Source organism: Nerophis lumbriciformis, linkage group LG15, assembly GCF_033978685.3.
Source record: "Nerophis lumbriciformis linkage group LG15, RoL_Nlum_v2.1, whole genome shotgun sequence".
Classification (NCBI taxonomy): Eukaryota; Metazoa; Chordata; class Actinopteri; order Syngnathiformes; family Syngnathidae; genus Nerophis; species Nerophis lumbriciformis.
In genome coordinates, this window is record NC_084562.2 from 43,468,326 (window position 1) to 43,480,997 (window position 12,672).

General features: G+C 36.5%; 1 protein-coding gene across 2 annotated transcripts in view; it reads right to left on the bottom strand.

The window, feature by feature from the left end:
• Positions 1-12,672, bottom strand: part of LOC133616148 (complement C1q tumor necrosis factor-related protein 4-like) — an 81,353-nt gene that overhangs the window by 16,744 nt on the left and 51,937 nt on the right. Inside the window, exon 1 of one of the 2 annotated variants that reach the window (XM_061975274.1) lies at positions 5,987-6,049. The exons of the other annotated variant lie outside the window; for it this stretch is intronic. Coding sequence (XP_061831258.1) covers positions 5,987-6,015 — 29 coding nt within the window. The 5' untranslated portion in view covers positions 6,016-6,049. Of the gene's footprint in view, positions 1-5,986; positions 6,050-12,672 lie in introns of those variants that run through there. 2 annotated transcript variants of the gene reach the window in all.

Consider the following 12,672-nt stretch of genomic DNA (forward strand, 5'->3'; position numbering starts at 1 on the left):
AAATATAAATGTTATATACAGTTAGGGTTGTCCCGATGCCAATAATATATCAGAATGTATATTGATACTTTTCGATACTTTCCAAAATAAAGGGAACTACAAACAATGTCAATATTGGCTTTACTTTAACATAAAATCTTACAATACAAAAACATATGTTTCCTGTTGCACTCAAAGAACAATTTTAGAAGGTTAAAATATAATTTAAAGGGCATTAAACACATTGGGCTCTTCTTGTTGCACTTAAAGAACAATTTACAATTTTCCATGTTACATATAGTCTGCCATAATCAAGGATAAGGTTAGAATATATGACATATTAAATTATGCATGATTCATGGTTTACTCCTGGTCTGTGCTTTAAGAAAAATAAAATTATTAGCAAGTACTAAAAACAAAACTATGGATTAATGTACACAGATAAGCCATGTAGCAGGTAAAACACACATGTTAAAGATAAAACACAAATTGTAGCAATTTGTTACAATATTATTATTATAATTACTTTATTAGTACCGGTGCACTGTACAACCCTATATACAGTATATGTTAAATATAAGTATTAAATGTTATACAGTATGTATGTTAAATATAAGTCTCTAAATGGTAAATGTTAAATTCAATTCTAAGTGTTCAATTCAAATCTAAATGTTAAAAAATATAAAAGTTAATTGCTAAAAGTCCTCATTGGCGTGGTGAAGGCGTGTTTGTGTGGGCCGAGATGTGAGAAAATGATGAAATATTTGCACTTTGCAAGACATTTAGATTCAACATTTATATTTAACATTTAGATTTGCCATTGCTATATTAAGATATACCATTTAGATTAAACTTTTACAGTATATTCAATATTGAGATTTAGATTTCAAATTTTGATTCAACATTTATTTTATATTTGACATTTTGATTCAACATTTAGATTCAATTCATTTTCACCATTTATTGTATACCTCAAATGTTAAGAACATTTTGTAAATGTGAGAAAAGCAAGCTGAATATCTAAAATACTTTATATCAGATAGAAAAGTGTGCTTGCTTTTATTTTATTTTTTTTACAACCCATATGTTTGTTTGAAAAATTATAAAGATTGTAACACATTTGTGCACTGCACAAAGGGCTGACTAAATATAAGCCAAAAAGACTAGATTTTAGGAAAACAACACTAAAAACTAGGGAAATTATATGTCCATGCAGCTAGTTAATTTTACTTGATAAAACATCCTGAATTAGGATTTGTATATCTAGAAATTAGCATTTATATCTGGAAAAACAAGCAATACTTACAATTCTTAAATAAAGCATCCTCGGGATGTTGCGGAATCTTTAAATTTTCTATGTGAGGAAAACCAAAATATCTTATTTGAATAGTTATTTTCTCGAATTTTTATTTTTTTAAATAGACTAGATAAAATGTCATTATTCATGCTAAAACTAAGATTATGCTATAGAGCAGGGGTGTCAAACGTACGGCCCGAGGGCCGGATCAGGCCCGCGAACAAGATTTATCCGGCCCACGGGATGAGTTTGCTCAGAATAAAAATTAACCTGAAAAGTTTTAATGAATGGAACAGCTGTTCTAAATGTGTCAGCTGGATGTCGCAATAGCAATTCTTTGTATCTTTGTAGATGATGCTACATATGTACAAAATAAACCACATGTTAGTACATCAGTCAAGGAAAATGATCCAACTACATAAGTAACATCCTGTAATTTGATTTTGAGACAGTTTTTTATCTTGATAGATTGAAAATTGACACCAATGAGTTGACTGATGAACATTATCACATAATTTATTCAGAAAATATAAATAACGACAAATAAATTATTAACCGCAACATGTAAGTACACAAAAAAAACCCCAACAACATTATGATTTGTACATTTGTGCTTGTTCTATTTTTAAACAAAGAAAACAATCTGAAGTTGTCTTTATTTTTAAGTTATCGTGCCGTGATTTTACCAGTCCGGCCCACTTGGGAGTAGATTTTTCTCCATGTGGCCTCCGATCTAAAATGAGTTTGACACCCCTGCTATAGAGTCAATGACTAAAAATAGGTCAATAGCTCTTAAAAGTAACAACATTTCTACAAATAACATTTTAAATCTTGGCAAATGGAGAATAATTTGCAGTGTGATTGCAGCTCTTGTCTTTGTAACGACAACATTTTGAACGGGTCATGTTGACAGACATTACTCCACGAAGTCAGTGATGCTTAAGGTTCAAACACCAATGAAATAGTTGATCAAACAAACCTTCTGTAATGAGCAGCCGTGGGAGCAACGCAGGGAGAGGGAATATTACACTTCCATCTGAATTGCAAGGTAGAACGTACATTATGCTTTTGCATTTCAAAGCCAGGCCTATTAGTGACTTTTCTGATCCGTTCCCTCATTAAAGTTTCATTAAAAAAGTGTAGTTTCTGCAACTTTACTTTAGATGTGTGACAAGAAACTGCACAGTAGGTAGCATATTCACCTCACAGTCAGGAGGGTTCCAATTTGTGTGGAGGACATTTGCACCGCCTGTGCCGTGCGCATTGTCATGAACATGTAAGTTTAGTTAATTGGAGACTCTTGTTAAGTTAAGTTAAAGTACCAATGATTGTCACACTCTAAATCAGGTGTACCAAAAGTGCGGCCCTGGGGGCCATTAGCGGCCCGTAGATCGTTTTTTCATTAGCAGGGCTGCCAAGTGTCACGCTTTGAGTGTGACAGTCACGCAATTTAACCCTTTCTCACACCAAACACATCAATAATGAATAAAGCAAAACATGTTCTAGACCAAAAATCACTTCATATTCTGTACTGCTCGCTAGTGCTACCATATCTGAGTTATTGTTAGAAATATGGGGAAACAACTACAAATGTGCACTACATTCACTAACTGTGTTGCAAAAAAGATCAATTAGAATAATACATAATGTTGGATACAGAGAACATACAAACCCTTTATTTATTGAATCACAATTATTGAAATTCAACGATTTAGTACATTTGCAAACAGCTAAAATGATGCACATAGCAAACTATAACCTGCTACCCAACGATGTACAACAATTCTTCTCAACAACAGAGGAGAAATATAACCTTAGAGGAAAATCTAATTTAAAACATTTGTATGCTCGTACAACACTTAAAACCTTTAGCATATATGTATGTGGAATTAAATTATGCAATGAATTAACCAAATAAAATCAAACAAAGCACAAATATGATTCAGTTTAAGAAACTGTTCAACCTACAAGTGTTCACAAAGTACACAGAACAAGAATTATTTGGTAAATGGGTTATACTTGTGTAGAGGTTGCCCTCTAGTGGGTTCTTCAGACCACCACAGACTGCCAGGAATTCAGGATATAACACTGTTTTATTTTCCTTCAATGGTGCAAAGTCTTTTGCTTTTCAGCACAGTGTCTTTTCTGCATCCGTGTCTCTCAGCAGCACCTCCAACTCCAACTACTCGTTTCCTCACGGCTGCTGCTAATAAAGGCGACAGGTGATTAGATAACAAGGCCCACCTGGGCCATCTACGCACCTGCCGCTGTCTTCGAGGCCGGTCCTGACACACCCCGTTCTGCGGCAGGCCCGCAGGCCACGCCCCCCCTCCACAACTTGTATAGCACTTTTCTACCTTCAAGGTACTCAAAGCGCTTTTGACACTATTTCCACATTCACACATTCTCACACTGATGGCGGGAGCTGCCATGCAATGCTCTAACCACGACCCATCAGGAGCAAGGGTGAAGTGTCTTTCTCAAGGATACAACGGACGTGACGAAGTTGGTAGAAGGTGGGGATTGAACCAGGAGCCCTCAGGTTGCTGGGATGGCCACTCTCCCAACCACGCCACGCCGTTCCCGTTATGATGAACATCTGGAACCCTTTTTTTTTTTTTTTTTGAGATATAGATTATTTATGTATTTAATATTTGTTTACCTACTATGGTATATTATTTATCTATTATTTATTTGTTCACTGTTCTGTTACAGAGAACAAGGAAATGGGATACAATTGCTATGGTATGAAAAGGGGAAGGATTAAATAAGCTCAGCTTCTTCCTACTCCTCTTCGGACGTGCTGTAATGAAAGAACTGGAAATATGTGATGCATTACATTATATCGTATGCATGTTTCAAGTAAACTGAAACTGAACTGAACTGAACACTTGCCATTTCTCACACATATATTTCCCCATTCACTACACCATATTTTATTTTTCATGGTAATAAACTTAGGCCGTGACTGAGTTGACCAATCTCATCAGTCCCTCAAGCCTGAATCTAACCAACCATGAAAGCACCACACAACATTAACCAATCAGAAACATTGCAAGGCGGGTCTTGCCTGAGTTTTGGCCAGCCCTTTGTTGCGTAGAGAACTGCACCGGTGGTGGCCACGCCTGTCATGCCTACAATCCGTGAGTGTATTTACTTGAATCTTTTGGCGGTAAGGCATAGTCTGATTTGGGACTGGATCGAGATGTATGGGGATAGTGGCGGGATATCAAGTACTACTAAATTGCAGAGAAAAAAAAATGGATGGATAATTGGAGCTGTATAAAAAAGATCTAATTTATAATATTATACCAATTCCTGGCATATGTACGGCATCCCAGACGTGGATATGCAATTATAACAAATTTTAAGTTTAAAGCATGGGTGTTAAACTCTGGCCCACGGGCCAAATCTGGCCCGCCGTGTACCGGTAATTTCATTTGGCCCTTGAGGCAATATCAAATTAACATTAGAGCTGGCCCGCCGGTATCATACAGCGGCGGTAACACTGCATTCACCGCCAATACTCATACTTGCCAACCCTCCCGATTTTCAGTGCCCCTCTCGAAAGTCTCCCGGGGCAACCATTCTCCCGTATTCCTCCCGATTTCCACCCGGACAACAATATTGAGGGCGTGCCTTAAAGGCACTGCCTTTAGCGCCCTCTACAACCTGTCGTCACGTCGGCTTTTTCCTCCGTACAAACAGCGTGCCGGCCCCTGTCACATGATATATGCGGCTTCTACACAAGGCATACTTGATCAACAGCCATACAGGTCACACTGAGGGTGGCCGCATAAACAACTTTAACACTGTTACAAATATGCGCCACACTGTGAACCCACACCAAACAAGAATGACAAACACATTTCGGGAGAACATCTGCACCTTAACACAACATAAACACAACAGAACAAATACCCAGAACCCCTTGCAGCACTAACTCTTTCGGGATGCTACAATTAACACCCCCCGCTACCACCAAACCCCGCCCACCTGAGCCCTGACATTAATGAACTAGCATCCCAGAAAAGATGGCAGGTATCTGGCTTGGGCACATCAGATTCGATCAGTGTGTCGCAAACTGAGCAGTAAAAAGGCCTGTATGGTTGATTTATTCATTGTTATTTTATTTTCAAATTTATTAGCCTGTGGAAAAAGTTAATGTTGATATTTACCTCAGAAGACTTCAAATAGAAAAGAGGCATTCCATTTTTTATTTAAATTTTGTTTAATACACCATTGATGTTTTTTCGTTTGTTTTTTGAAAGTTGATTTTGCACTATTAAGTTATATAAGCGTTGCTTGTTCCATATTCATTGTTAAAGCAAATCTGTTACGATCCGCTGCCCGGATCATAGTTTGTTTATGTTTGAGTCACGTGTTTTCAGCACCTTGATTTTGTTTGTTTTCAGTTGCCATGTCAACCGATTACATGCACCTGCCTCTGGTTTGTGTTCGGGACGCGCGCCTGTTGCCCGGGCACTAATTAGAGGGCTATTTAGTCTTTGCCCTGGCTTCACTCGGTCTGGCTTCCTAGTTTGTTCCCATACAACAGATAACGACAACTTTGATTCCCGCTAGCTTTTCACGCTATGCCATTTTGCCTGCTAGCTCCCACGCTAGTCCTTTTGTTTTTGCCTTTTGCTATTTGCACGTCTTTTGTTCGTTCCCCGTACGATTTATATTTTCAATAAATTATTTTCTTACCTGCAAGCTGTGTCCGAAGCCGTCTGCATCCTTGGGAGAACCACACCCGCATCACTATGCGACCACGTCGTTTCAGTAGGAAGCCAGGGCAAAGACTAAATAGCCCTCTGATTAGTGCCCGGGCAACAGGTGCGCGTCCCGAACACTAACCAGAGGCAGGTGCATGTAATCGGTTGACATGGCAACTGAAAACAAACAAAATCAAGGTGCTGAAAACACGTGACTCAAACATAAACAAACTATGATCCGGGCAGCGGATCGTAACAAAATCAGTGTAGCAAACTGAGCAATAATTTACGTTTTATTCATGCACTTTCTTTAGCTACTTCAAGTCTTGAATGTTTGATTCATTCATTATTGTTATTTTATTTTCAAATTTATTATTAGCCTGTGGAAAAAGTTTATTTTTTTATCGCTGGATTTGTAGCTTCTCTGCAAATAGAAAAGAGGCATTCAATTTTTATTTACATTTTATTTGATATGCCATTGATATTTTTTAATTATTATTGGAAACTCGATTTTGCATGTCACTATAAAGTTATATAAGCCTTGCTTGTTCAATATTCAATGCAAAACTTGTTTGGGTCCCTATTAAAAGGTTAATTTGTTCAACCTTGGCCCGCGGCTTTGTTCAGTTTTAAATTTTGGCCCACTCTGTATTTCAGTTTGACACCCCTGGTTTAAAGCATTATCAGATAGAAAAATATATTGAGGAATAGCATTCAGAATATGTAAACATACATACACATGTGTATAAAACTATAACAGTTATTCCACAAGAAAACATAGATTTCAATACAACAATTAGTGGCAAGTTATCAATTTTTACGGGGGAATTATTATAAATTTGCATGGCAGTTAAATGGAAATAGGAAAATTAAAGTAAGTAAAGTTGTGTGCTCAGACTGCAGCAGTGCATTTATCATCACAAAACAATAAAGCTTTAGAAACAAGACAGGATTTAATATATGAAATACTTCATACCATGTTTTGAATAAATAAAGCTGGATGTGTGGTAAATGTGTAGTAAAGTTAAAAACAAAACAAAAAAAAACGGCAGAATAATTGGAATAAAAAAGAAAAGGTAAATCCAGAGGAGTGTAGGAGTAATTAGAGGAGGTAATAGAACTAGGAAAGAAGACGACATCACTACTAGACTGAGGTTATGACATAAATATCTAAATAGCTGTCAAGACGAGGACTTTGGAGTGGTTGTTTTCCGAGATGCAAGTGAACTTGGACTGGACATGGCGTGAAGGTAGTGACATCTTTTATTTTAAACACTCAAAAGGAACAAACAAAAGGCCCTCACAGCGGAGGTACAAAATGTGGCTATGAAAATAAAACACTCGCACGAAGGCAGAACTATGGAAAAAACAAAACTTGCAAACTATGGCCTGAATAAAGAGAACTTGGAACGAGAAAAGGACATGAAAAAGAGCAGCATGGATATCAACAAGGGTGTGTAGAGAGCAGTGACGTGCAGTCACTAGAGGCAGGTGAGGCGATGCCTCACCTGCCATCATGGAAAGAAAAAAAATGTAAATTTTTTTATTTTTTATTAAATTGTTATATGTATCCAGTGATTATACTATAAAGTTATTTTCCATTTAACTTCACCAGTTTTAGATTATTTTTATTCAAAATCGCTGAATTTTCACATTTGCCGTTCAAAACTGAGAAGAGACCAGCAGCCAGTTGAGGCACATCACTCAGTTGTGCCTCAACATGGATTGCTGACTCGGCTAACTGCTGGCCTGCTGTGCAGTGAGACCGTATTGCTATATGAACTATATTATATATTTCCATAGTTTAGTTAGCTGAGGTATATAATGTACAGTGTATTTTGTCAACAACTGTATGTGTGTAACGTATTTCTTGTGCTGAGCGATCATAAAACGGCTGCAAAAGACGCACTGGCTGAGGCTCGCAGTAATCCCGCCTCCTGCACCCCTGCCAGAATGCACCCCCTGACGGGAGTGTTATATCAACTAAAGCCCACACTTAAACTTACCACGTGCAAGATTGAATCTATTTAAAAAAGTTATTTCATAAGAAGCCAAAAAGTGCAAAAACAATAATGTTCGTGTTGGAGGAGTTGTGAATGACTGCAGGGCCACACCATTAGGTACACCTGCAGACTGCAGGTGTACCTAATTCACAACTCCTCCAACACGAACATTATTGTTTTTGCACTTTTTGGCTTCTTATTAAATAACTTTTGTAACCTATTTTTATGGGCTTTCCTCTTTGTGATGTTAAGTTCCTGTTATGCGCTGTTATACAGCATATGCCTTGAGCTCTTATTTTGAAGGCGCTAAGAGCGGAAGTGATGACACAGTGGAGCGGAGGTTTTTGAAAGAAGGTAAATAAAGTGGTCCTCGTGTAAACTGGAGCCTCCGTGTTTGTTATTTTGTAGTTTCATACAGTATAGGCAACATTTATAAACCTTCGGTTACACTTTTTTTAAAATAGATTCAATCTTGCACGTGGAAAGTTTAAGTGAGGGCTTTAGTTGATAAAACACTCCAGTCAGGGGGTGCATTAATCCAGCACAACAGCGGCGCATGGACTTCATTTATAAGTAAAGGTAAGACCATAATAACATTTTTTTTATTAAATGTGCTTTTTTGTGTGCTACAGTTTGTATGTGTAAAGTTAAAGTTAAGTTAAAGTACCAATGATTGTCACACACACACTAGGTGTAATGAAATTTGTCCTCTGCATTTGACCCATCCCCTTGATCAGCCCCTGGGAGGTGAGGGGAGCAGTGGGCAGCAGAGGCGCCGCGCCCGGGAATAATTTTTGGTGATTTAACCCCCAATTTTAACCCTTGATGCTGAGTGCCAAGCAGGGAAGAATGCTGGTATGAGCTTTTAAACATAACCCGTTAACTGCTGCCAGTTCATATGTTTGTAAATCTGACTGTGATGAAGTCAGTGCCTCACCAGCCATGAACCTCATCGCACGTCACTGGTAGCGAGTGATGTCGCCAGAAAGACAGCCTGGCAACCGGAAGCTTAAATAATAGTGACATGATTAGTGACAGCAGGTGCGTGACTCAAAATGTGAAACAGGTGCGTGACATGAGGATGTGAACCAGGTGAAACTAATGGTTGCTATGGTGACAAAGCAAGGGAGTGAAAACAGGAATTAAAAAGTGTCCAAAAACCAAGCAAAAACATAACTAAACAAAACATGATCACAGACATGACAATAGCTCCTTAACTTTAATAGGAACATATAACACAGGGCTGTGTGGTTATTGTAATCACATAGATAATGTAGAGCATGTATTCATAATAGAGATGGGAATCTTTGGCCACCTGACGATTTGATTACGATTAACATTTAGGAGCTAGAATTCCATTAAAAATCAATTATTGATGCCGTTTTACGTTTCTTTTTGTTTCACTAATTAAGCATTCATCACTCGCAACTTTTAAACACAGTGCATTTGTAATCGGAAACAGCTGAATTAATTCCCATTGTATTCATTAGATTAATGGAAAGGTGTGCAAAACTGGAACATAAGTGCCCTATAATAAAGCAGCTGGTGGGATCGCTTGGTGAGGTGGCTCGCTGCAGTCAGCCAAATTTAGAAGTGTCTGTATTACTTTATTTACAGTAAATAAATCATTGATTGTTGACATTTACTAATTAGTTTTACAATTGCCCATGTCCGAATTGCAATGCATCTAAAAATCGAATATTTCCCCTACCTATAATCAACACGTGTAGGAAATATAATAGATAGGGAAATGATGAAAAATAAGTTAGTGAATGACCCTGATAATGGGTACTTAAGTCTAAATATATAAATCGACGTTAAAATAGGTCAAATCAATGTTAAAAAAGGATAACACATTTTCGAACGCATCATGACACTAAAGTATCGCTCTTGTCATTTTCCAAAACTGAGCAGCCCTGATCATTAGCATCCTAATATCAACATGCTAGCTTTTTTGCCAATTTAGCAGGTATACACCTAAGTATCAAATATTTTGTTACTTGATACATGGTAGCATGTTAGTATGCTATCTTTTTTTTTAGCTAATTTTGTAGGTATACACACACCCCAGTCACATTTTGGTACTCAATGCACGCTAACGTTAGCATGCTAACATTTTAAAAACATTTTATTAGGTACACATCTCAGGGTAATATATCTTGGTACATGTTACAGTTAACATTTAACATGCTAAGTTGTTAACGTTTTTTAGCTATTTTATCAGGTATAACCCTCAGTGTCATATATTTTGGCATTTTATTACATCTAACTGTAAGCATGCTATTGTTAGCATAGTACTGTTATCATGTTAGCTTTCTAGCTCATTTTGCTCATATTTTTGCGAAAAAAAATGTTTCAATATTCTAAACGCTTTCCTAGGATATTTTACTTTGTGCGCTATGGAAGCCAGTTTGACAATATGAGGAATGATATAATCATATTCTCAGTGAAGGAGCAGGAGGAAGCTAGGAATATGTTTGCGGTAACATTTTTATATGAAGCGCTCTGTCATTCATGCATTTACATTTTACATGTGTTTCTTTATGCCAATCGGGGCCCACCACAGATCATAGGGCCCTACAATCTGCGTATAGCGGTAATAAGAGGGTATATATTTTTCTTAATTTTGTTGATATTGTTACATTGTCTTATATTGTTGTACTAAATATTGATCATTTGAGCAAATTAACAGCATGGAAATCACAAAATCTTTCAATGATCTGAAAAATGTCGATATTGTATTGGCGATACAGCCGCTGTATTTATTTGCTATTGGCTTGATACTGACATTTGTAGTACTGCCTACCTCTACCACACAGAGTCAAAATGTATATTGTAAATCATTCCACTTTGGAAGAACAACAGTTCAAATGAATCCTCAAAATTCCCAAACTAATAAGACATTCAAGCTCAAGCATGATGAGTGTATGTACACTTCTGACCACAACTGCACATATTATTTATTAATACAGGGCTTAATAGTGTAATTTTAGCTCATTCTAAGCTATTTGATTAAATGCATATATTCTGATACAACAACAACTTTGCCTTCAGATAGATGAATCGATAGATATAGAGATAGATAGATAGGATAGATATAAAAGCGGTAGATTGTTGATAATGATGACTTAAGTTAAATGAAGGATACTTTGGTATTTTAAGGCATAAAGACACACTGTTGTGCTTCACCGGGTTAAATTAATGTCAGCGCAATGATAAGAATGTCGAACAAACAGCAATCTTCTCAATTATGTGTTGAGAGAACAAGGTGTGCAGTCTGACAAGTCAGTCCCTGTTGAGTAATTTTACGGCGTCTATTGTCCCACACAAGTTTATGAACCTCTTGGCAGCGTTCGCACAGTTGTCACATCAGGATGTATTCATCTAACAACTACTGTCTGCGCTGCAACCCCATTGTCTGTTTGTCTTCTACACGTACTGAATGTACTCCTCTTGTGTGTTTACTGTACATTCTTCTTAACTGGTTCTCAAGCTTTTTATTGGATACAGGATTTTTACTTTATAACGATAGGGTATGTTATGTTGTGTAATGTTAATGAAGGAATTAAAGAAGTACATTCACTGAAAGTCAATTTACGAACGTGTATATAAATGCAATTATAAAACATCGGTGCCAACACAAAACATACAGCATGTATTATATTTTTTTTAGGCTGTTGATGAGTCATTCCACCAAATTGGTGCTATTACATCCCCAGGAAAAAAAAGTATGAATGCACGACACATTCTAATTATTACTATTATTTTTTTTTTTACCAAAAACAGTTTGCAACTGTCCCTGTTTCCTAAAATTTGACTTTGCCAAGAAATATAATAATTTAAATTCTTCAGGAATGTTTTAGTTTTTACACGTATCCCAGACTTCACAAAAGTCACAATTTATAAGAAAACTTTAAAACTTTGGCATTATTATAATAATAATCGGAATTTTACTCGTCAAAATGATGACAAAAGTCATAATTTTACTAAAAAAATGTCACTATTTTACAAGAACAACAAAACATTGGCAATATTGTGATAAAAGTCAGAACTTTATATGACAAATGTCACCATTTTGCGTTAAAAAGCAATAATTTTACATTAAAAAAGTAGTAATTTTACGAGAACATATTGCAATATTACAGAAACAAAAATAATATGAGAAATTGTTACCAATTTTATAAGAAAAAAGTCAACATATTCTGAGAAAAAGACTGATTTTAGTAAATTGTTGACATTTTTTAATGTTTTGTTTGTAATTGGTTTTTAATCGTCATTATTTACTTCAAGTTATTACACTATGTCTCTTTATACATATTTATTTTATTTTTTTTAATTAATTTTGGCCAAAGAGGGCACATTTCAATTTCTTACACACACTTGTTATTTCATATGTTGACCAGAGGGGGAGCACTTTTAAAAGCGACACACAGTCAATTTGAAAAAATCCCTCCTGTTTGGGACCACCCTAAAGTTTGTTAGATTTCACCACAAGGGGTGCAAATGAGACATTCTCTATTAGATGCAATGGTTTTCCATATTGGGACCATAGTTTCGGTCCTAACTTGTTCACCGGACCTCATATGGAAGGTACTTTTCCTTGTTGATGTCTCATGAAGGACAGAAATACAAGAACACGTACATACAAACCCCGTTTCCCTATGAGTTGGGAAAT